A 25,537-nucleotide genomic window follows, 5' to 3' on the forward strand; every position below is an offset into this window, starting at 1 on the left:
ACCTGGAGGTTGTAAACTAAAAACACAGTTGAAACAGTTGACTACCCACTGCCTACATCAGCATGTCAGCCTAACCACAACACGTGTTCACCAGTGAAACACCTACTAAACAATAACTACCATCAAGACCACCACATTATATAGGTGCCTGGTCAGGCTTCTAGAAAGATACATTACAAAAGTACCTTCTCGTAAATTCTCAAGTGCCTAACAACATGGTTATCAATCAATCAATCAATACTGATCTGCATTTAGGGCAGTCGCCCAGGTGGCAGATTCCCTATCTGTTGCTTTCCTAGTCTTTTCCAAAATGATTTCAAAGAAATTGGAAATTTATTGAACATCTCCCTTGGTAACTTATTCCAATCCCTAACTCCCCTTCCTATAAATGAATATTTGCCCCAGTTTGTCCTCTTGAATTCCAACTTTATCTTCATATCGTGATCTTTCCTACTTTTATAGACGCCATTCAAACCTATTCGTCTACTAATGTCATTCCACGCCATCTCTCCGGTGACAGCTCGGAACATACCACTTAGTCGAGCAGCTCTTCTTCTTTCTCTCAATTCTTCCCAACCCAAACATTGCAACATTTTTGTAACGCTACTCTTTTGTCGGAAATCACCCAGAACAAATCGAGCTGCTTTTCTTTGGATTTTTTCCAGTTCTTGAATCAGGTAATCCTGGTGAGGGTCCCATACACTGGAACCATACTCTAGTTGGGGTCTTACCAGAGACTTATATGCACTCTCCTTTACATCCTTACTACAACCCCTAAACACCCTCATAACCATATGCAGAGATCGGTACCCTTTATTTACAATCCCATTTATGTGATTACCCCAGTGAAGATCTTTCCTTATATTAACACCTAGATACTTACAATGATCCCCAAAAGGAACTTTCACCCCATCAATGCAGTAATTAAAACTGAGAGGACTTTTCCTATTTGTAAAACTCACAACCTGACTTTTAGCCCCGTTTATCAACATACCATTGCCTGCTGTCCATCTCACAATATTTTCGAGGTCACGTTGCAGTTGCTCACAATCTTGTAACTTATTTATCACTCTATAGAGAATAACATCATCCGCAAAAAGCCTTACCTCCGATTCCACTCCTTTACTCATATCATTTATATATATAAGAAAACATAAAGGTCCGATAACACTGCCCTGAGGAACTCCCCTCTCAACTAATACAGGGTCAGACAAAGCTTCACCTACTCTAACTCTCTGAGATCTTTTCTAGAAATATAGCAACCCATTCAGTCACTCTTTTGTCTAGTCCAATTGCACTCATTTTTGCCAGTAGTCTCCCATGATCCACCCTATCAAATGCTTTAGACATGTCAATCGCGATACAGTCCATTTGACCTCCAGAATCCAAGATATCTGCTATATCTTGCTGGAATCCTACAAGTTGAGCTTCAGTGGAATAACATTTCCTAAAACCGAATTGCCTTCTATCGAACCAGTTATTAATTTCACAAACATGTCTAATATAATCAGAAAGAATGCCTTCCCAAAGCTTACATACAATGCATGTCAAACTTACTGGCCTGTAATTTTCAGCTTTATGTTTATCACCCTTTCCTTTATACACAGGGGCTACGTTAGCAACTCTCCATTTATCTGGTATAGCTCCTTCGGCCAAACAATAATCAAATAAGTACTTCAGATATGGTACTATATCCCAACCCATTGTTTTTAGTATATCGCCAGAAATCTGATCAATTCCAGCCGCTTTTCTAGTTTTCAACTTTTGTATCTTATTGTAAATGTCATTGTTATCATACGTAAATTTTATTACTTCTTTGGCCTTAGTCTCTTCCTCTATCTGGACATTATCCTTGCAACCAACAATCTTTACATACTGCTGACTGAATACTTCTGCCTTTTGAAGATCCTCACATACACACTCCCCTTGTTCATTAATTATTCCTGGAATGTCCTTCTTGGAACCTGTTTCTGCCTTAAAATACCTATACATACCCTTCCATTTTTCACTAAAATTTGTATGACTGCCAATTATGCTTGCCATCATGTTATCCTTAGCTGCCTTCTTTGCTAGAATCAATTTTCTAGTAAGTTCCTTCAATTTCTCCTTACTTCCACAGCCATTTCTAACTCTATTTCTTTCCAGTCTGCACCTCCTTCTTAGTCTCTTTATTTCTCTATTATAATAAGGTGGGTCTTTACCATTCCTTACCACCCTTAAAGGTACAAACCTGTTTTCGCATTCCTCAACAATTTCTTTAAATCCATCCCAGAGTCTGTTTACATTTTTATTTACCGTTTTCCACCGATCATAGTTACTTTTTAGAAACTGCCTCATACCTGCTTTATCAGCCATATGGTACTGCCTAACAGTCCTACTTTTAAGACCTTCCTTTCTATCACATTTATTTTTAACTACCACAAAAACAGCTTCATGATCACTAATACCATGTATTACTTCAGTTTCCGTATAGAGCTCATCTGGTTTTATCAGCACGACATCCAGGATATTTTTCCCTCTAGTTGGTTCCATCACTTTCTGAATCAGCTGTCCTTCCCATATTAACTTATTTGCCATTTGTTGTTCGCATTTCCTTCCCAAATGACATCTGGCAAATTCAAATCTCCCGCTACAATCACATTTCTTTCCATGTCGTTTCCCACATAGCTGACTATCCTATCAAATAATTCCGAATCCACATCAGTGCTACCCTTTCCCGATCTGTACACTCCAAATATATCAAGTTGCCTATTATCTTTAGAAATGAGCCTTACACCTAGAATTTCATGTGTCTCATCTTTAACTTTTTTGTAGCTTACAAATTCTTCTTTCACCAGAATGAAAACTCCCCCTCCCACCTTTCCTATCCTATCTCTCCTTCCCCTCCTCCCTCTCTTCTACTTTCCTCAACATCTGCCTCAACCTAATTCCTGGATAACATTCTACCCTGGTTCCCTTTCCTCCACACACTTTCCCCACGTGTCTAACGATGGAATCCCCCATGACCAGAGCCTCAACCCTACCCACCTCATTTGATCCCCTCCCCTCCTGGTCAGCCCTATCTTTCCTGATAGCTGCAGAAGCTACTTCCTCCTCCCTTTTCTCCTTCCCATGACCCTGTTCCACCTGTCTTTTCCTATCCTCTACTCTACATTTCCCTTTCCTACAGAATATTCTACCATCATCTCGTCTGATCTAGAGCCATTCTGGATGTTACAGTGTGTTTCACAATTCTGTTGTGGATTACACTCATACACAGGTAATAATAAATTATATAATATTAATTTACAGGTATTTACATTAACTGAACTTATATAAATGTCTATATACAGTGCATGTTTCATGACATAACACCACAAACAATGCGATCGCATTGTATGTACATATGATGTAATAATAATACTAACTGGATGTAAACACTTCATTGCCATACATTACAAGTAATAATAATAATAATAATAATAATAATAATAATAATAATAATAATAATAATAATAATAATAATAATAATACAAGCTCAATACTTGCATTATTTACCCATGGGTGAGAGAATATTGTTTTCAAGTTATATCCATTTATCACACGTGCGTCCTATAACTTGAAACAATTTCCACCGTCTGTCACACTTTCTTGGTCCTCACTATTTAACTACACCCAGACTACCTCAGTCACACAGCCCTCCTGTTAGTGTTGTCGAAGTTCACAGTTCGCAGTCAGGCAGTTTGACTGGGGGCCACCACCTTCCCATGGTGGGTCTGCTGGGTCCAGTTGACGGTGTCTTCATTCCTGGTGATGATGATCCACAGGTCCTCGCATGGCATTCAAAGCTCAGCTGGCTTTCCCCTCGTTCATATCTTTGTGTTCTGTCAGGGCCCATGAAGCTTCGTAGTTCACCGGTGTGCTGCATGGGACAGGCTCGCATGTCTCAGGCTTGGCTCTGTTGAGTCTCCTCTTTTTCCCAGGTGCTGATTTCTATATTTTTACTGGTACATGGCTTCGTGCCGGGACGAGTGTCCTGATCAGATGGCACCCTCGTTTGATGGTTGTCGGTTTGGACTTCACTGGTTCTCCGTCTCCTAGAGGGGGCCCCACTGGCTGTGTCGTTGCCATCGCTGCCTCCATCTCGTGGGTCATCGTCTGAGCCTCCCTATAGTTCTGCTTCATGCTGAACATCCTCCCTCGAAAATCACGGTGCCGTGGAGCTTACTGCGGCTGTCGAGTGACTTGCTCTTGGTGTCATACTGGTACACCCCATTCACCGTCGGGTCCACTGGTTGTTAGGTCTCGGCGTTGAATACCCACGGCGTACTATCGGTTCATTGAGTCCTCTCCTGCAGTTGGACTCAGTAGTCGGCTCTCGGTTGATGGACACTGCCGCGCCCTCTGAATTCTTCCACAATTTCCTCGCAGCTCGAACATGGCTGCAGGCTGTGTTGTACTTCCGTCTCCTGCCCACGAAGTCCAGCAATCAGGTATTCAGCTCCCTCTTCCGACGTCAATCCAGTCTTGAACTGGGCCACGATATTCCCCTTGAGTTTTCCAAACTAGGCCTTGATGTTCCCCTCGAGTTTTCCAAACTGGGCCTTAAAGTTCTTCTTGAATTTTCCAAACTGGGCCTCGATGTTCCCCTTGAGTTTTCCAAACTGGACCTCGATGTTCCCCTCAAGTTTTCCAAACTGGGACTCGATGTTCCCCTCAAGTTTTCCAAACTGGGCCTTGATATTTTTGGAGTAGGCCAGCATCAAGGAAATTAACTGTTGAAACATCACCATGGTCCTCTGGTCGTTCTTCATTTTTTAGTACAATAGATTCTAAGAGTCCTGACACAGTCGCCAATGTCGTATCCACAACGATGTACACTAAATGCTGTCAACTTGTGTACATGGATTTATTTACAATTATTTACAAATTAAATGCACATAACCTTAATCACTGTATCACAAACAAAACACTTCATTCTGAGAACATCAACAAGCCACCATTTTAACAATTACTTATCACACCATCTGGAGGTTGTAACCTAAAAACACAGTTGAACCAGTTGACTACCGACTGCCTACATCAGCATGTCAGCCTAACCACAACACGTGTTCACCAGTGAAACTCCTACTAAACAATAACTCGTCCCTACCATCAAGACCACCTTTTTATACAGGTGCCTGGTCAGGCTTCTAGAAAGATGCATTACAAAAATACCTTATCGTAAATTCTCGAGTGCCTAACAACATGGTTGTAATGTACGGAATATTCTACCATCATCTCGTCTGATCTAGAGCCATTCTGGATGTTACAGTGTGTTTCACAATTCTGTTGCAAATTACACATCATATACAGGTAATAATAAATTATATAATATTAATTTACAGGTATTTACATTAACTGAACTTATATAAATGTCTACATACAGAGCATGTTTCATGGCATAAACCCACAAACAACGTGATCGTATTGTATGAACATATGATGTAATAATAATAATAATAATAATAATAATAATAATAATAATAATAATAATAATAATAATAATAATAATAATAATAATAATAATAATAATAATAATAATAATAATAATAATAATTCAAGCTCGATTCTTGCATTATTTACCCATGGGTGAGAGAATATAGTTTTCAAGTTATATCCATTTATCACACTTGCGTTAGAGGGAAGAAGGAAGAATGCGTCAGGAAGACGTTGGAATGAAAGAGGGCGGGGGGTAGAGATACATGGATAAGAAATGTTCTAAATCAACAAAAACATCAATCTTGTGTAAATAAACCACTGTGTAAGTTATTTTTATATATAGGCACTGCATATTAGTTATACATTGTGAAGGAAGAATTTCATTCATTGTGTACCACCATAATACTGTAATGGGAAAATATCAATACTGAAAGGCAAGAAATAAAACAACTACTACTACCACCGAATTCTCCAAGTATAATTTGAATTGTAGTCATCATAACCAAAGTTCCTAGTTTCCATTTACTTTTCTCACTGCTTTAAACCCACATTTTATTACCTGTCTTTGACTAACATTATAACAGGTGGAAGACATGATGGTGGTGATGTTCTAGTTCTCTAATGCAACAGCAGAGATAGGAGAAACTAGGGTGTAGATACTCAGGTGCAAAACTCACATTATTCTAGAATTTACATATAATCATTATATATAAGATGTACATTACCACATGTTCTGTGATTCTTAATGATCGCCGTTTCATTTCAAGAGCAGACAGTGCTGCCAGTTGTGCCTCTACAAGCTTAACTTGCTGTAATAGTCCCCAGCTGCGAGCATCATTTCGTTCAAGAAGGGTTGCCACAGCTGCTCTCTGTAGCTCCTCATCCTTTTGAAGATGATTGACCAATTCCGTGTTTGCTAGACCATAATTCACCAACCGTTCTTCCAGCTGTTTATTACTTTCCATTTCTCTGTAAACCAAAAGTTATGAGGATAACAACTGCAATAAATGATTCCATTTATGTTCAGATATGAATAAATAGTGAAATGTAAATGGAATTAACCCTAGAATACTAACATTATTCGCTAGTTGCCCAATACTAACATATGTAAAAATTACATGCACATCCATATCTACGTTAAAGGTAACAATAAGCAAACTCCACATTGTTGCCAGAGGTAGTATATTATTTAAGAATTACCAACTATAGTTCCATTATCTGGTTAGTAAAGAATAATTCAAAACAGCTAAGTGGATCAGCTTCTATACTCAATGTAGGTCCTGGTTGGATATGAACTACATTCTTTTTTGAGTGTTTTCTTGTGTTAGAATCAGTTGTTTTCCGTATATGCTCACCCTTACCAAAGAGTTTATCCACTTCACAGTCAACAAAAATCTGTACTAGAGGTTGAGTGGCTGAAGCTGAGCTATTTGAAGTAGTTGCTTCTGTTATTCCCTTCCTAATTCCTTTCTGAGATTTCCCTTTTGATGGTCGCTCATTTGCTGAATTTCAACAGAAGCTCGTAAATCTGGATCACACTCAAGATTATTTTCGTAACCATCATCACTGGGTGTATAGTTTGGATCATCATCAGAGAGTCTTCGTGCTCAGATTTAGTTTCTAAATGGTTGTCTTCCCCGCTCTTATCTTCATTCAGCTTGTCAAGAATACGGCAAATGAACCCCTCCTGTTTCTCTCTTTGTTTATGCATTGTGTCTTGGAAAGCCAAATGCCTAATAACAACATTTTTTTATTTTTTATTTTTTTATTTTTACAATTGGTTTAACATCGCACAGACACAGATAGGTCTTATGGCAATGATGTGATAGGAGTGGGAAGGAAGTGGCCGTGGCCTTAATTAAGGAACAGCCCCAGCATTTGCCTAGTGTGAAAATGGGACACCACAGTAAACCATTTTCAGGGCTGCCGACAGTGGGGCTCGAACCCACTATCTCCCAAGTGCAAGCTCACAGATGCGCGCTCCTAACCGCACGGCCAACTCGCCTGGTTATGACAACATCCAAGTACCAGTTACATACTAATAGTACATAAGTTTTACGTACCAAAAATAATCCGTCAATACTAACAATATGTTAGTGACTTACCAAAAATGAACTCTATGGGCATTCGCTTCTCACACACGCATCTAAATGCTATGGTGACATCATCCACATTGATCAATGGGAACGCCGCATGGAGGTGTTCTGTTGGGGGTAATGCGGGAAGGAGCAGTGCACAGTTATGTGACGCATGGACGTTAATTTTGTGTATGTTAGTATTCTAGGGTTAATACAAACTGATTTCACTAAGCTGAGACATTTTCAATGATATCAATATTGAGCAATCTTGGTGTCTGATTATAGTACATACATACATACATACATACATACATACATACATACATACATACATACATACATACATGTTCCCGTAGCTGAGTCTGGAATTGCTTCCACTTATTTGTGTCAGCTCTTCACTTTCATCTGACCTCCCTTGGTCAACACTTGTTCTTTTACGACCCCGACAATATTAGTTTTCCGAGACCTAGAAAGTCTTTGATTTTTCTGCCCTTTGTGGCGCCTGTCTTTCTTTTGCTGACAACTTCATTTTTCAAAATATTGGACCTGTTCCATTTCTTCAATCTGATTAGTGTTAATAGAGGATGGTTGTCCTTCCTTTTAAAACAATAATCACCACCAACATACAATTATGGATTGCGAACAAGCTCAAGGAGAGGATGGGGTGACAAGCAATACATATTGCTATATATTTTCACCATAATACTTTTTTCTTTCTTACAATTCGCTTTACATTGCACCGGCACAGATAAGTCTTATGGAGATGATGAGATAGGAAAGGCTTGGGAGTGGGAAGGTAGCGATGATGATGATGATGATTGTTGTTTAAAGGGGCCTAACATCGAGGTCATCAGCCCCTAATGGTATGAAATGAGATGAAATGGAATCACAAATTAAAAGTCTAAAATTCACCACTGACCAGAATTCAAAGCGTGAGAACGAAGAATGAATGGATGGACATGAATTTAAAACAATCAGTGGATACGACCCGCAATGCTTTACATTCACAGAAACTGATGTAAAAGAATAGGATTACCGACCAAGGGACTGCCGCTCTAGCATAACAATGAATCGCTGAGGCTTGCAGTCTAAAGCAGGTCCAAATTCCAAGTTATCGGCCCCTCATAACGGTACTGATCGCTAGGAAAGTAGAACCATGGTATTTGTCCATATTGTGGTACTAATCAAAAGAAGCAGAGACTTGCGGTATTCCACACATTATTGTACTACTCACAGGTTATGAAATTCGACATATAATACAGACCTATGTTTTTCTCACTTTGCGGCACCATTTACAGGCATCGCAAACCTATGGTGTTCATCACATAAGAGTACTAACCACAGGGACCTTCCACTATCCCTGGTGTTCCTCATATAGTGGGTACCAATCACAGGCAAGGCAGAAGCATGGTAGCTATCATCCCATGGTCCTGCTCATATGGTGTGAGAAGGTAGCAACCATGGCCTTAATTAAAGAACAGCCCCAGTAATTGCCTGGTGTGAAAATGAAAAACAATGTAAAACCATCTTCAGGGCTGCGGACAGTGGAGTACGAACCCACTATCTCCCAGATACAAGCTCACGGCTGTCCGCCCTTCACCGCATGGCCAACTTACCCAGTTGGAATTTATTTGTAAGGCAAGATAAAATAGAGATGTTAATTAAATAAGGCCACAGCTATTTCCTTCTCACTCCTAGGCCTTTCCTACTCCATCGTTGCCATAAGACCTATCCGTGTTGGTGCCACATAAAGCAAATTGTAATAAATTACAAATTATTTGTCATTCTAAATAAAATATTATAAATTAAGTATAAGAAATATTATTATTATTATTATTATTATTATTATTATTATTATTATTATTATTATTATTATTATTATTATTATTATTATTATAAGCCCACTAAGGAGCGCTGATGACTAGTTCTTCCTCAATGCTCTTCTTTGTTCCCAATATCTCTTGAGCCCTGCTGATAATTTCTCCTTTCTTTCCTGTGAAAGGGGCTTCCGACTTCTAGGAACTCTAGGTGGTGGGGTCCAAGACTATACCATAGCACAAAATTTGGAACGATCTACTATATCATTGTCTGAAATCCCAGCCAAATCTAAGTCCTTCTGTACTTCATTAAGCCATAAGCTTCCAGTCTTGTAGCTTTTAACCAAATAGATCTTCTTGGAAAGCCTGTTGCTGTCCATTCGTTGTAGGTGTCCGTAGAACTTAAGCCTCCTACGTCACATGCAGGTATTGGCTGATTCTAACTGTCGATACAGCTCAGAGTTTGATTAAAGTCTGTAGGTTCCATCTGGGAGCAATCTCGGTTCATGAATTTTCCTGAGGATACGTCTTTCGGCTTTCTCTAGATCTTGCATGGTGCCTTTTTTGTTCATCAGGAGGGTCTCTGAGGCGTATAAAAACTGTGCTCTGACAACAGTTTTGTAATGACAGATCTTAGCATTTTTCGAAATGCACCTCTTATTATAATAGTTGTGGGATAGTTGGTATGCTGCACTGAGTTTGTTACACCTTTCTAGGATGGATGTACCGTCTCTACCATTGGGGTGGACCCATTCACCAAGATAGCGGAAGCAATTGACTCTCCCAATCGTTCCATGTATGATCGTCAAAGGGGGGTTTCCGGGATGCCGAGTCTCAAAGTACTTAGTTTTGTCGTACGATATGTGTAATCCTGCCTTCACCGCTATCTCGTGCAGGGCTTCGATAGCAATTACAGCATCCTTAGAGTTGTTGGTTAGGATTGCAATGTCATCTGCGAATGCTAGGCACCTGATCTCAATCTTTCGGGTTCCGGCTCCAATGGCAACTGGTTTAATTTCTAGATTCCTCAGTGTACATTCCCAGTTCTTCATGACTTTATCAAGCACTAGACTAAACAGAATGGGTGAGAGGCCATCACCCTGTCGTACTCCAGTTCTTATCTTGAAACTCCGAGATAGTTCTCCCCTGAACTTCACCTTAGATGTTGTATCCGTAAGAGTCTGTTGGATGAGGGTGCATGTGTTGTAATCAACACCTCGTTCTTGCAGTCCGGAGAAGAGTGTCTGGCGGTCGATGGAATCATAAGCTTTTTTAAACTTGATGAAAACCACAGCGATGTTCATACTCCTTACTTGTTTTAGTTGGAGAATGGTTTTTAGGTTGAAGATCTGCTCGGTACAGGACCGTCCCCACTGAAATCCTCCTCGATATTCACCAATTGTTCGATCATATTGGCTTTCTACATTGTCCAGTAAAATCCTTGACAGCACTTTGTACGCTACTGACAGCAGAGATATCCCTCGGTAGTTGTTGACATCACTACGGTCACCCTTTTTATGTAAAGGGTGTATGCTAGCTGATTTCCAGTCATCAGGGATCCTGCCAGTCTCCCAGCAGTCGATCAAGATCTGGTGTATGGCCTCTGTGATCGTATTTCCACCTGCTTTTAGAGCTTCCGCAATGATGCCATCTTCCCCGGGTGCCTTGCAGTTCTTAAGATGTCCGATGGCATTAGCAACTTGCTGCATTGTTGGTGGGTTAGATGGGAGGTGTATCTCTGGAGGATCTTCAACAGGTAATCTTTCTGTGGGCTCTTCGCAATTGAGCAGCTGCTCAAAGTAGTTTGCCAAAAGTTCCACGTTCCGGCAGTTACAGGTAACCAACTCCCTGTCTGTATTCTTAAAGTGAAGACATTGCGGTTTATAACCCGAGAGTTCCTCTTTGAAGGCCTGATAAAAGTTGGAAGTATATGGCCTAGTGTTCAAAATTTTTATTTTCAATATTTATCCGTACAAAAGTACGATCCCCGATTTTAGGTTAGAAAATGTTTGTAAATGATGATCTCCCGATTTTAGGTTAGGAAATTCTCTTATATCTATATTGTAACCGTACGAATGTACGATCCCCAAATTTTTAGGTTAGGAAATTTTTGTAAAATAGTTCGTAATAAGTCATGTAAATCATTTTTGTTCATTGATATGTAAAAACATAACATTAGAAGAACAATTTGTAGTAGGGAATTTTGTATATATATATGTAACTTTAATTTGTGTAAGTGTCTGCACATGGCATGGCAGTGTAGGTTGCTCAAGAATTGTGCAACATGGAAACCAGTGGCTATATCGGGAAAGACGGTTAAAGTCAGTTGAAAGTGTTGCGACTAGAGTTGGGTCGTTCATGAACTAACTAGTTCATTTGAACGACTCGTTTATTTGAACTAGTTCGAGTTCGTTCAAATATTTTGAACGAGTCGTTCACGCGAGCATACAGCATTTTAAAGGAGGACGAAGACGTAAGCAAGCACCATCTATTGTAAAACTAACGTACTAGCTCACGTCAGCACGGAATACTATCTCTCTTGCGCCGCTGGTGCTGTTGCTAAGATAGCTTTACCTAGTTCATTTGAACGAAATGCCGCGAGGGCTGCTTGCATGAAGATAGCACAAATGAACTACCTCGTTCATTCGAACGACATGCCGCGAGAGCACAAATGAACTACCTCGTTCATTTGAACGACTTCGTTCATTCGAACGACATGCCGCGAGAGCACAAATGAACTAGAGGTGGGGACGGAGCGAGTAATACCGATGAGTAATCCGGTTGTAGCGGTAGAGCGCACCACCGATCCCCTCCGCTTACAACTGCGAGTACTCGCGGAGGACCTGAGCACAGTGTAGCGCACAACACACGTACGAAAGTACCTGTATTCAATCTGTGTGTATCCGTAGATAGTAGTTATATTTTTAGAACATTTAAAGGAATTTAAAGAAATTTTTACAGAACGTTGTTCCACAAATGCCACGAAAACCGTCGGATGCCTGGCAGTTTTTTGACATCACTGATAATAGGAAACACGCAAAATGCAAATTTTGTGGCCGCACATACGCGACGGGTGGTGGCATATCAAATATAATATAATATAATATAATATAATATAATATAATATAATATAATATAATATAATATAATATAATATAATATAATATAATATAATATAATATAATATAATATAATATAATATAATATAATATAATATAATATAATATAATATAATATAACTGTATTTATAGAAGCAATCTACTGATAGCTGTTTGGCATTGGGACGTGTAGTAGTATGTTGTGAGATATGTTTTGTAATCACATTTGCAAAGAGGACATTCCAGTCAACGTTCATTTACGTAATTACTTTTGTCATCCTGTAGATGAAATTATGTCAGTGTTTTTCATTATATTGTGATAAGATTCTTTATATTCAGGTTATTCTTCTCATTAACAGTGTACCGTATCACATGAACTTACGAAATAATTGTTAACACATTACTTTTCTGTTAACTTCCAATCCCCTTGTATACAAACCCTTTCGGTAGGTATGCGCCATACTTTGTTTCACTATTCGAATGATTTAACTATACGAGTTACTAACATTTATTGCACATACTACCTCCTACTCCCTAGCAGTTACGTATATAACAATTACAGTGAATATATATGCAGTTATTTACAGTTGTTACGTTGTGAGAGAAGGGTATTAATAGGGGGATGCAATACGTTCGCAGTGCCATACCTATAACGTATTTAAACGTCCCGCGTCAGGACATTCACTCGGTAGTTCACTCGGTACTACCGGGTGATGACGTCACAACAACTGCTCCGCTCCGCTCCGCTCCGCTCCGCTCCGTCCCCAGCACTAAAATGAAGTACCTCGTTCATTTGAACGACAAAATAAGCACGCACGAAAATGGCCAATGGCGTGCCGTGTTAATGATCACATGACAGCACATTTCTCAACTGGTGATGGAGCAGGGAGAAGAGTTATAAAAAATTAGAAAGTTTATCTGTTTCTCTGTCTCTCGTAGATGACTTTTCTCCACCTAGCAGGCTGGCGGCGCCGCTGGGCACTGGGCAGCTGTTTTCTGCTCGTGCTAGGCGCTCCGCAAGACGATGAAGTACCAAGTTCACAGAATGTCGTACTAGTCGCCTAGCTTTGTAACTGAGCGCATGTTGGTTCGAGTCCGGTTCTATGCAAGATACGGTCCACGAAACACACGATGGGGTGATAACGTCGCTGGTTTACCTCTTATAACAACGATATCCCACATAATATTAACGAACAATACCGTATTCGAGGTTCCTCAGAATTCCATTACGAAAAAAAAAAAGTGTTCACTGTCTGGCACTTACGTAAGCGTTCTATCATACACGACAGTTGTGGGGAATAATACACGGGCACCGGTAAATAAATACTCTGTCTACACACAAAATAAACAATGTCAACAACGAAATCACACGCATTTGAAGCGGAGTAGCAAAATCATGCTAGCACATGGTAACATACAAGACATCAGTACACATACGGTAAGCTATCTTAAGATGCGATTGACACAGAATACGCGAAAGTTTTCATCATTTCCACCATCATAAACCACATAAAAAATACGCCTTAAGAATATTTTCTCTAAACAAATACATCTTAAGCAAATAATACCGTAAACTACGCTAAGGTGAATCAGGAGTGAAAATTTGGCTATTTCCGTTCAAATAGGCCTATCAATATTTCAGTTTCGGGCTTTAAAAACTGTTCAGTTTTTCCTGTATAAAAATGTAATTACTATCACCCTACCACCGTTTTTACAGCTCCAAGTCCAAATTTTAAATTTTAAAAGGAAGTGGTCATGTGTGTAACAAGTGCACTCATTCAATTGCTGTATTATAATAATAATACCGAGCTCGATAGCTGCAGTCACATAAGTGTGGCCAGTATTCGGGAGATGGTAGGTTCGAACCCCACTGTCGGTAGCCCTGAAGATGGTTTTCCGTGGTTTCCCATTTTCACACCAGGCAAATGCTGGGGCTGTAGCTTAATTAAGGCAACGACCGCTTCCTTCCTACTCCTAGTCCTTTCCTGTCCCATCGTCGCCATAAGACCTAACTGTGTCGGTGCGACGTAAAGCAACTAGCAAAAATATAATGTCCACCTCTGTGGTGTGGTGCTTAACGTGATTAGCTGCCATCCCCGGAGGCCCGGATTCGATTCCCTGCTCTGCCACGAAATTTGAAGAGTGTACGAGGGCTGGAACGGGGTCCACTCATCCTCGGGAGGTCAGCTGAGTAGAGGTTAGTTCGATTCCCACCTCAGCTATCCTCGAAGTGGTTTTCCGTGGTTTCCACACTTCTCCTCCAGGCAAATGCCGGGATGGTATCTAACTTAAAACCACGGCCGCTTCCTTCCCTCCTCCTTGTCTATTCGTTTTGATCTCCCTCCCCCCTACTAGGCCCCTGTTCAGCATAACAGGTGAAGCCGCCTAGGCGAGGTCTAGTCCTCCTCCCCAGTTGTATCCCCCGACCAAAAGTCTCAAGCTCCAGAACTCTGCCCTGAGGCGGTAGAGGTGGGATCCCTCACTGAGTCCGAGGGGAAAAAACCAACCCTGGAGGGTAAACAGATAAATAAATAAATTTATTATTATTATTTTAAGTACGCTTCAGCTACCATGTACAGGCATTTTGATTTTAAGTTCTGCTTTATTTCACCAGGAGGGTGATCTGATTGACTTAAGGTAAACACCATATGTGTTATCAGAGATCTTTTACCTGCCGATATCGCACGATATAGTTTCGAACGGATTTCTTTCCGCCCTTCAAACATCCGAGTACTTCTGCCGGGTTTGAACCCCCAATCTTGCGGATCGGAAGTAGACTACTGACCTACAGAGGGAGTTTTGCATTCCCATTAACCTATGTACGTATTTATTGTCACTTTGTCGCATACAAAATGTTTTTCTATCATATTCCTTCGAAATTACCCTACATTCTTATGATCAAGTGAATAGAGCAAAGAACTACGCTTTAACAATGGTGTGATAAAGACAAATTGAAATTGTGTATCTCCTACATTTCTTCCCTGACAACGAAACTATTACCGGTAATTACGTCTGGGTTAAGAATCAGCTGACCGCATTTCAAGTTCATAATGTCAGTCACAACTCACTGTAATATGTTGTAATATTAATGGGGAATGTTTATCGATGAGGGAATTAGATTTTTCATACCAATAGTGAACCGACTTACTCTTCACTGTGATGTCAGTCTCTCTTCCAATCAACAACACGCCGGCGTTCAAGAAAATCTCCAGCTAGCTATGCCACACAACTCAGGGATTATCCTATTTCAAACTAAAATGTTGTATTTTCCTTTTTTAACGTGAATCCGACTGAGATACGCACCTCGAATATATCCATCATGTTTGCCTGACTAACAGGTCAATAATTCAAAATACGATCAATCTTAAATTCCATTATTTCCATATGAAATTAACTTAAATTATTCTTATATCCTATAAATAATATTAATAAGTTAAATTCTTAAATACTAATTTTATTCAAAAATTATTTTTGTATTAATAAGCTGTTATTTAAATGATTCTTATGTACATGCAGGTATCTCATCAAAAAAAAAAAAATATTGACTTGAAGATATTACTCTCATTATTGGTTTACATTTCATTCACATTATTAGTATTTTTTTTAACATCCACGGTCTCGTCTATTCTGATAATCAATTGTGGAGTGGAATCGGGAAACGGTACAAATGCCATAAAATGAAAAATGCGGTTTTTTCACTAAAATTGATCTATGTGCCGTTGCCAATAATATGGAAAAGGATGTAAGTTGAACCAACCTCCCTTTTGTAGTTCAAACTCTTTCCGAAGGATAAAGCCTGATACAAGTCCAACGGCATTTTTGTAGGGAGTGATATAAGTGCCAGCCAGAAATTGTCACGAAAGCCACGGCAGCTGGGTTGTAACCAATCTTCTTAAAATAGTTGCTTACTTCCTTCTTGATTTCCTCAAAACGAGCCTCACTGTAAGGGGGCTTAGTAGAGACCATTTTTGTTATCACCTACAATCAGCTGCTTGACACCCAGGGTGAAAGCAAACAGAGCATATTCACGGGTTTGACCGTTCTTCGAGATACAAGTTTCGAATTCACCCATACCAACTGCTACAATCAGTGCAGCACCGTCAGCCTACGAAGTATCCGTAATCACGTTCTTGATGAAATCTCTGTGTCCAGGAGCGACAATAATTGTAACATAATATTTACTAGTTTCGAACTTCCACAGAGCAATATCGATTATAATACCACATTCACGCTCAGCCTTCAGTTGTCCAACACCCAGGCATATTTGAAGGAACCTTTGTGTAAGAAATGTTATGAATGAACAATATTAGACCTACTTCGCTGTCTCATATATTTGTCATCAGTTGCATAATATAGTACGTTCTTTAATAAATGCCGTTCAGTGCAATAATATTCATTGTCGATATCGTGCTCCGTGCTCCTCACACTTGTATCACTTTCTAAAGACATTTCGCATGGCACCTATATCCTTCCCGAAAACTGTACATTTGTTGCACTTCTGTGTCTCAATGAGCAGGACTGTACTACACTGTTCTATATCATTATCTTTCTTTTAACCTAAATGATACCTTGAAATTGTCAAAATGTAGTAAAACATATCAGTTTCAACGTAATATAGTTTTCTTTAATTTCCCACGATTTTTTTTAATTTTTTTTTATTTTGGCATATATATCGCCCCCCAGCTCCACTCCAGAATTATCTTCCTCAATTTCTCTGGGGAATTATATTATTTCAGGAAGCTCTCCTGACCTGACATGGATTACCTCCTATATCTCCTCAGTCTCATATATAAAAGAATTAAAATGATCAGTCCACTAAACTACCATAAAAATAATTCTATGATTCCTTTGGCTACTTCAAAATTAATGAACTGTTATATTAAGAATGAACTAACATGAAATTATCTGAGAATAGGACTCTCAAATTCTCCTTAAATATCAAATTCTAACTTGTTATTAACTTTTATCAAGATCTTGAATAATTACATAATATTATGTCCTACATATGTACGTAATTATTAAAAGGTTTGTTCGGCCTTGTATTTAAAGAATGCTTCTTTTTGGTGTCTCATCCTAACATTATTTCATTTTTGTAACTGTATCATTAATAACGTAGATGGAGTAAGCAATGTTTCACATGTGTAGCTTTCAATTGCTACCTAGGCTGATATACCAATGAACATAAAAAAAAATATATATATATACCTATATATGTTTGATCATACTTGGACATATACAAAATATTCCCTAAGAAATATGTAATAATTGTTCAATAAAATCTCAACAAGTTTATGTCTAGGTCAAATAAAGGTCGAAATGCTTTATAAATCCAATCATTGAGTGCTAATGGTCAAGGGCTACCGTTGATGAAACTTTCACACTCGCAAATAGCAATAACATAACAGTATGAAGACACTACTGTCAATGATTTACTGTTCCCACTTAAGTCATTTTAAATATTGAGTAACATGTAAAATTTTCTTAGAAAATGCCGTCATTATACTCTACTATAGGTTATCTAGGGTTATTTTTGAGGATCGTACGTTATTACCAATCTGCAAGTTCACTAACCAAATGTCAATAACTCAAATAATAAGACAAGCCATGTTACATATCCCTATATGCGTCAAATATATCCTGATCCATAGCTGCTTGAAATAAACGGACATCAATTCCTTATTCGTCGTCGTATTAATCACAATTCCACGCCTAATATCTCAATGCATATATTATTTATAACATTGACAAGTCTTACCTCAATATTCCCGACGTATATGAGCTCACCGTAAATATAAACATCATTAATTCTTTTCAAAGTACCGCTCAATTCACTATATTCAATATCTCATCAGAATTCACATTATATGGATCAACAACTATCATTTATATAGACGCATACTTCTCTCATTAAAGTATGAAGATACTAGGCCTGTACCAATTTACATTAGGTAAAAGTTGACGTCGTATCCGTACGTTAACCTATAATTCAATATACTATATATTCTCGTTTGAAATATCTCATTTCACATTATGTACGGCAATATTCTTTGAAAGAAAACTAAACATTGCAAGCAAAGCACATCATTTGCGAGTGTTATCTTTCCTACACATGGGAGTGTTTATTAATTTTGGAAGATTACCTAAATCCATCAGTTAAACATCAACATTGGTACATTCGCGCTGAAACTCGATATTGAGATCACCTCTCGAAGATATATATCGACCTAGCTCTCGTACAATCACCATCGACAACTTGATATCACCATATAACTACAATTTAAGAAAAGAAATTTGTGAAACTTAACTTAATCCATCTGCGTTTCTGGACTGGGATGGCTGCTTCCTGGTTCTCCTAGGACGTTCATCTCCGGGTTATCGCTGCATCATGACCGGGCTGCGGCCACGATCCTCGGGTCCGTAGGAATGGTTGGCGGGTTACCGTCAGACTCTCGTCCCATCTTCAGTTTAGCCGGTCATCACGTAGCTCTCGAAGACATACATAGAACACATATTTGAAGACATCATTAGCTTCCTTAAACTATACTTAAGTTGAGCAGAGTAGGTTATGTAACAAACGTCAATATTATAATTTGAATGATCTTAAGAGGTATCTTAAGTGTTGCTGTGTCTTCACTAGACACATTAATTGATCGATTTTCGCTAGTTTATTCGGAACCTGCGCTCCACTATTTTCTTTGTTTATTCCCCCTTTTTTTTTTTGATACTCTGCTTGAGATTTCCGTTACGACTACGAAAAATATATTCTTCTGTTCTAGCTGCCTATCAATTCATACGTAAATCTCTTCCTGGCGACTTCATGCGATGTTCACCCGTTCTTATTGTTGTTTCTTCCAATTAAAAGTCACTGCATTCATTTAAATCACGGCCATTTGGATTCCACATGTCTGCACTTTCTTCTAAGATATTCATGGCCTATTTAATTCTGCACGCCTGTATATTACAAGTCGTATTTTCTGCCGCATGATTTCCGACACTTTATCGCTATTCACGGCAAAACGGCGATTTTAATATCGCGATTCTAAATGACCAGGGCAATGAAATGGTACATTTTTCTTCCCTGCTACAGACAAATAAATGTACTGCTCGCAGTATATTTATTTCCATTCCATTTCTTTATATAAATGGAGCTTTCATTGACCTGTTTGAATAATTCTGTCATTTATGATTTTAACATTCTTTAAGCCTTATCCATGATCTTGTTTAAAGTACAACTTCATGTTGGCGGCATTGTGTGTGTTTCTATAAGTACCTGTCAAGTTTTCTATAATGTAGGCGTTGTTACCTAATACTTTCTTTATGATGTATGGGCCGTCGAATAAATGGACAAATTTGGAAAATATGCGTTCTGATGCATTTGAGCCAGGTGATTTTCTTATCAGCACCATATCATTAATCTTGAAAGGTGGATGAAATCTTTTATTTTGGACTCTTTTCTGTCGCCTATCAGCCTGTCTCCTCAGTCTTTCGTTTACCATCTGGTTGATTTCTCCGCTACCAGGTCTTTGTTCGTCATTCTCTCCAAATATTGTATCCCATGGCCTCTTCGGATATTGATTTAAATGCACAACACTAGGTATCTGGTCGGTCGATTCATGGACAGTATTGTTAACACTTTCTTCAATTATGTTTAAAACGTCAATCCACTTCCAATGACTCTCAGAACAATATATCCTGCAATATTTTGATATTTCCCGCATACAGCGTTCTACAGGATTGGCTGAAGGATGCCTAACGGAGCATAATATATGTTTAATTTGCATTTCATGCATTGCTTCTTGAAATTCAGCCGATGTAAATTGGGTGCCTCTATCTGTTAGCATTTTCTTAGGCTTTCCCATTTTAGGTATTACGCCTTTATTTATTGCTCTGAGTACCTGCTTGGTTGTGGCTCTTTGAATTGGCTGCAATGTTACAAATTTTGAAAATATGTCCATGGTGACAACTATATATTTACGTCCTTTAGTGGCTGATGGTAGTTTACCAAAAATGTCTATTGCAAAAATTTCTCTTGGTGCTGTCGGTAATATGGCAATTGGTTCGTGCTTAGTTAAAAATGAATTGTGCTTCGTTCTCTGACAAGTATCGCAAGTCTTAATGACATTCCTGATTGTTTTTCTAATTCCCTTCCATGTAAATCTTTCTAATATTGTTCTTGCTACTTTCTCCATTCCTCCGTGTCCTATAATCCTATGAGTATGCCAAATCATTTCTTTCTGCAATGCCTGCGGTACCATTATCCTTAATTTATTCGTATCCTTGTTAATATAGCTCATTAGCATTCCGTCCTTCAGTACATACTGATTGTTCTCATTCGCTCGCCTGTTATCTTCTGGATCATCACGCTCTATTCTTATAATTTCTTGCGCTAGTTTCTCATCTGATCTTTGCAAGTAAGCAATATTCCTTAGTCTTTCTAGGAATTCTTCGTCTTGTTGTATTAACTCAATATGCTGTATTACTTCTTCTTTTTCTACAGGGTTTCTACTCAGTGCATCTGCAAGGATGTTACTTTTCCCACTACAATGTTCTACTTTGATTTGAAATTGCTGAGTAAATAAGATCCATCGTGTGATCCTCTCACTTGCCATTGCCGCTTTGAGTCCAAATTCCAAGGCTTTATGATCCGTTCGAATTGTTATCGGGTATCCGTATATAATTTTCTTCCACTGTTGTAGCGCGTACACAATGGCTAATAGTTCTTGCTCAGTGGTAGTATAACTTTGCTCATGTTTTCGCAGTTTACGACTGGCAAATGCTAAGTAAGTTCGTTTCCTATTTTCGTCCGTTACCTCTTGATATAAACAGGCACCTATTCCAACATTGGAAACGTCAGTTTGAATCACGAATTCCCTGGTATAATCTGGATATCCCAGTTTTACACTATTGGTTAATAATCTCTTCATTGCAAGAAATGCTTGCTCTGTCTTGTCATTCCATTTCCACTTGTTGTTCGATTTTAACAGCTCTTGTAACGGTGCTGCTGTATCTGTGTAGCCCGTGCAGTGATTCGCGAAAAACTGGGTCATTCCTAAAAATTGTCTGACTTGCTTAATTCTTGTCGGACGAGGAAATTCACATATCGCTTGTATCTTTACTGGATTTGGCTTTATTCCTTCACCATCGATAACGTGTCCTACAAACAGTGTTTGCTCTTGGCAAAATCTTGATTTGGCTAAATTAACTTTAAAACCAGTATTTTCTAGATTTTCTAACAGCTTGTTGAGTTTGATACAGTGGTCATCAAAAGTTTCGCTTGCAAAAATCAAATCATCCACGTAGCATGTTACGTAATCTTTGATCTCAGGTAATAAATTCCTGTCCAGAGCTCTTATTAATACAGCGCAACTATTTTTTAACCCAAATGGCAATCTGCAGTATGCGTAAGTTTGATTATCAAACATAAATCCAGTTAAGAGTCTTGATTTTTCTTCTAATATTATATGGTGGAATGATGATGTGAAATCTAAGTTTGTAAAATATTTCATGTTCTTGAATCTCTTCACTATTTCTTTGATTTTCGGGACTTGATTATATTCCGGTATTAGCTTTTCATTCAATTTTCTAGCGTCGAGACATATTCTCAGACTCCCGTTACTTTTCTTCACAATTACAATTGGATTTAAATATGGTGTTGTTGTCTTAATGATTATTCCATCATCTACCATTTCTTGGATAAGTTCCTTTACATCTTGAAAATACTTTTCAGGGACGTCGTACAATTTTCCCTTATATGGTGACCAATCATTCACTACAAGTTTGTATTTAAAATTTGGTATCTGGCCAGGTTTGTCCTTAAAGATCTCAGAATATCTTTCTAAAATTGCATTCAACTTCTGTTTTTCCTTAGCATTCAGCTTGGTTTCAGCAATCTTTTTCCATATACTTGGTTCTTCCCTTTCATCTTCAACACTCAAAATCTTTTCTAAACTTTGTATTATCTCCTCTTCTTCTTCTTCTTCAGATTCACTCAGCCTCCTTTGTGCCGTATATTCTTCCGCCTGTCTTTGTATTTCTAATCCCTCCATTTTCATATGTTCTGAATCCTGTGTTTCTTCATTCAGTTTGATTCTTTCTTTTGTTCTCTCACCATCAACCTCGATAACGGGTAATCTTATTTCCTGTTTTCTCAAATCAATGGTCATTCCTGTGGCTACCATAAAATCAATCCCAAGAATGATGTTATATTTTATTCTATTCATTATTATGAACGGATGTTCGAATATCATTCTGCCAAGTTTTATCTTCAAGTATGTTTGTAATTTGCACTCAACTGTTTTATCCGGTATTATTCCTCGTATTTTAGTTTGCGCAACTGGTATTACAGGTAATTTATCCTTTCGATTGATTTCGTCAAACAGTATTTTCGACATGACGCTTATGCTCGCTCCAGAGTCAACTAAGCAGTGCGTCTTCAGCCCGTTTACCCGCACAATAATAATGGGTAAGCGTGCTCTGATACCAATATTATCTTTTTGCATATCTTCCAATAATTCATCTGGATCTACATCCCAAGATTCAATTTGTAAAATACACCAGTTTTCAATTTGGTAATTCAACTTATCCCTTGTACTATTTACTTCTTTCCCTAATCTAAAATTGGCGTTTTTCTTTGTTCCGGGTATCCAACTCATATGCCTGGGCTTCCGGGTTTAGCTTTTGCTCATCTCTTTTTTTTCTTTTATACTCTTGTAATTCCAAGCTCTCGGCTCCTTCTAAGTCTCCGTTTATGTTCCGATCCTTGATTGTGTCTTCCCATTTCTTCTTCTCTTGGGTCTCTCTCCTCAGATCCTGAATATATTGCCTATTTCTGTTTTCTCTTCCGTCATAATTGTTAATCTGTCTTCCACGATACATAGGTCTCTTTCTATAATTGCCTCTATCTCCACTATTCCTGTATTGGTTATATGGTCGATGATATGGCACAAATCTTTCGTTTCCACCTTGCCTTCCGACCTCGTGACACTCTTGCCTGCACCTGCATCGGCTCTCTTCCCTCATCCTTTCCTCATCTTCTTTCCGTTCTCTTCTTCTATGATCCCTATCATTTTCTCTCCTTTCGGTAAACGATTTCCTCTTGTCGTTTTCCCGAGTCAGTATATTTATTACTTCTTCATTGTTCGGGCTTCTATTTATTCTATTCGATGTATGACTAGATGTCATATCGAGTTGTCTGAGTATACTCTCCATTTCTATTGCCGACTCTACATTTGCAGCCGCAAGTAGCCTTTGGATCTCTGGAGGGAATTGTTTTTGTATAGTTTTTATCGCCTCCAGTTCACTAGGCGCTGAGTCCAGATCTTGAAATCTATGGAATTGGTATGAAAAATACTCGCTGTATCGAGTTTGTGCTGTTGATGAGTATCTCTTTGAATACAACTCTAATCTGAGATTCTGTTGAATCTCAGGATTCCAAAATCGTTTTAGAAAGGCTAATTTGAACTCTTCATAATCGTGAAAAGTATATTTAAAAGCCTGATACCAAAGGTTTGGGTTGGCGTCTAGGTGTTTCTCGACTACCCTGAGCTTTTTCTCATCTGGTATCCTGTTTTCTCGGAAATACTCCTCAATTTCACGCAGAAATCTCTTTGGTGACATGGCTGCGGTATTGTTGAAATGTCTAGGTCGGTCATCGTAAGTTTTAATAATATTTATGATAGCTGGATGTCCATTGCCGTTAGTTCCTATTATAATGTCTTTATTGCTCTGGTCTGTTTCTCCAGATACAGTCGGTGTTCCCTCTCTCTCATTAATCTGCACTTCCACCATCCTCTGTTCATTCGGTTGCTTGGATATTACCGATTTTGTTATCTGGATTTCATTTTTAATATTTTGGATCTCCTTCCTCATCTGATCCAATCCTTGCTCTGTCCTAATCATTCTTTCTTCGGTTTCATTCTTATTCTTTTCTATTTCTTCTTTTATGATACCTATTTTGTCTCCAATCTGGTCACGCGCTGTTATAAAGTTCACTTCCATTGTTTTGTTCGTCGTTTGTACAATTTCGTTTATTGTTTCTATCTTTCCTTCGTACTGATTCCATTTTTCTTGTGAATCTATTTTTATTGACTCCATATTGTCAGTTAGTCTCTTGATCTCATCCTCTTTCAAGCTTTGAATATACTTCTTACTTTCTGTTAATTCGCCTCTGATTCTATTTACTTCTTCATAGATCTCCTTATTCTTATTTTCCATTGTTTCAATCATTTCGGTTCGAAGATTCGTTAATCCATTTTTTATTTCGAAAACTTCTCTTCCGATTTTACCAATTTCTGTTTTCATCATCTCCTTCTGCCTCTCTTCCATTTTTCTTATCTCTTCCATCTGGTTTCGCTGCAGCTCTTTCATCTCCTTCTGCCTCTCTTCCATTTTTCTTATCATTTCTTCTTGTTTTTCTTCTTGTTTTCTGCTCATCTCTTTCAATATTTCTATTATTCCTTTCTGCCCTTCTTTTGCCTTTTCTAACTCCTCGGTTATCTTCTCTATCTCCTCATCCTTTTCCTTTTGGTATTCCTCAACTTGTGACCTCAATTGACTAATAGTCGCCATTTTATGTCTATTATTGCTTAGCTTCGCTAAAGATTCTATTTTGCTAATTGTTTATAGTTTGCAACCAATAAAATATATCAGTATTTCAATTCAGTATGGGACTGACAGTCTGACCTCCCCCAATAAATCAACCATCCTACTATCCCAGTCACTCATGACACTCAAAAAGAAGCATTCTTGGTATTTCTTAAATTATTATCCTATTAACCATCTCTATCTTAATATAAAATCCTATCATAATCTGAATTAATATTATCAATCAACTTAACCTATCAATTATTCAAATTATTATTGTAACTTATCATTATTATCTATCTCTTCTTCCGCTCCCCTATGCATCTGCATATCTTCTCGCTTGATTCTTGATTTGCCCTTCTTTCCTCTCTTTCTTCTATGTAGCAGCGTGAAATAATTTCTGTTCTACTGTGCTTCTCTTCCCTTGATCTCAATCATAAATGTCCAATTCTAATCATTTTCTTCTTCCTCTCAGCCTTACTTCACAATTGTACATCAAGTT

General features: G+C 38.4%; 1 protein-coding gene across 4 annotated transcripts in view; it reads right to left on the reverse strand.

Moving 5' to 3' along the window:
* LOC136887288 (E3 ubiquitin-protein ligase LRSAM1) overlaps positions 1-25,537 on the reverse strand; it is a 687,439-nt gene that overhangs the window by 172,126 nt on the left and 489,776 nt on the right. For all 4 annotated transcript variants that reach the window (XM_067159790.2, XM_067159791.2, XM_067159789.2 and 1 more), the window contains one exon: positions 6,186-6,429. In XM_067159790.2, the coding sequence (XP_067015891.2) occupies positions 6,186-6,429 (244 nt within the window). The remainder of the gene's footprint in view (positions 1-6,185; positions 6,430-25,537) is intronic.

This window comes from Anabrus simplex, chromosome 1 (assembly GCF_040414725.1).
Source record: "Anabrus simplex isolate iqAnaSimp1 chromosome 1, ASM4041472v1, whole genome shotgun sequence".
NCBI lineage: Eukaryota > Metazoa > Arthropoda > Insecta > Orthoptera > Tettigoniidae > Anabrus > Anabrus simplex.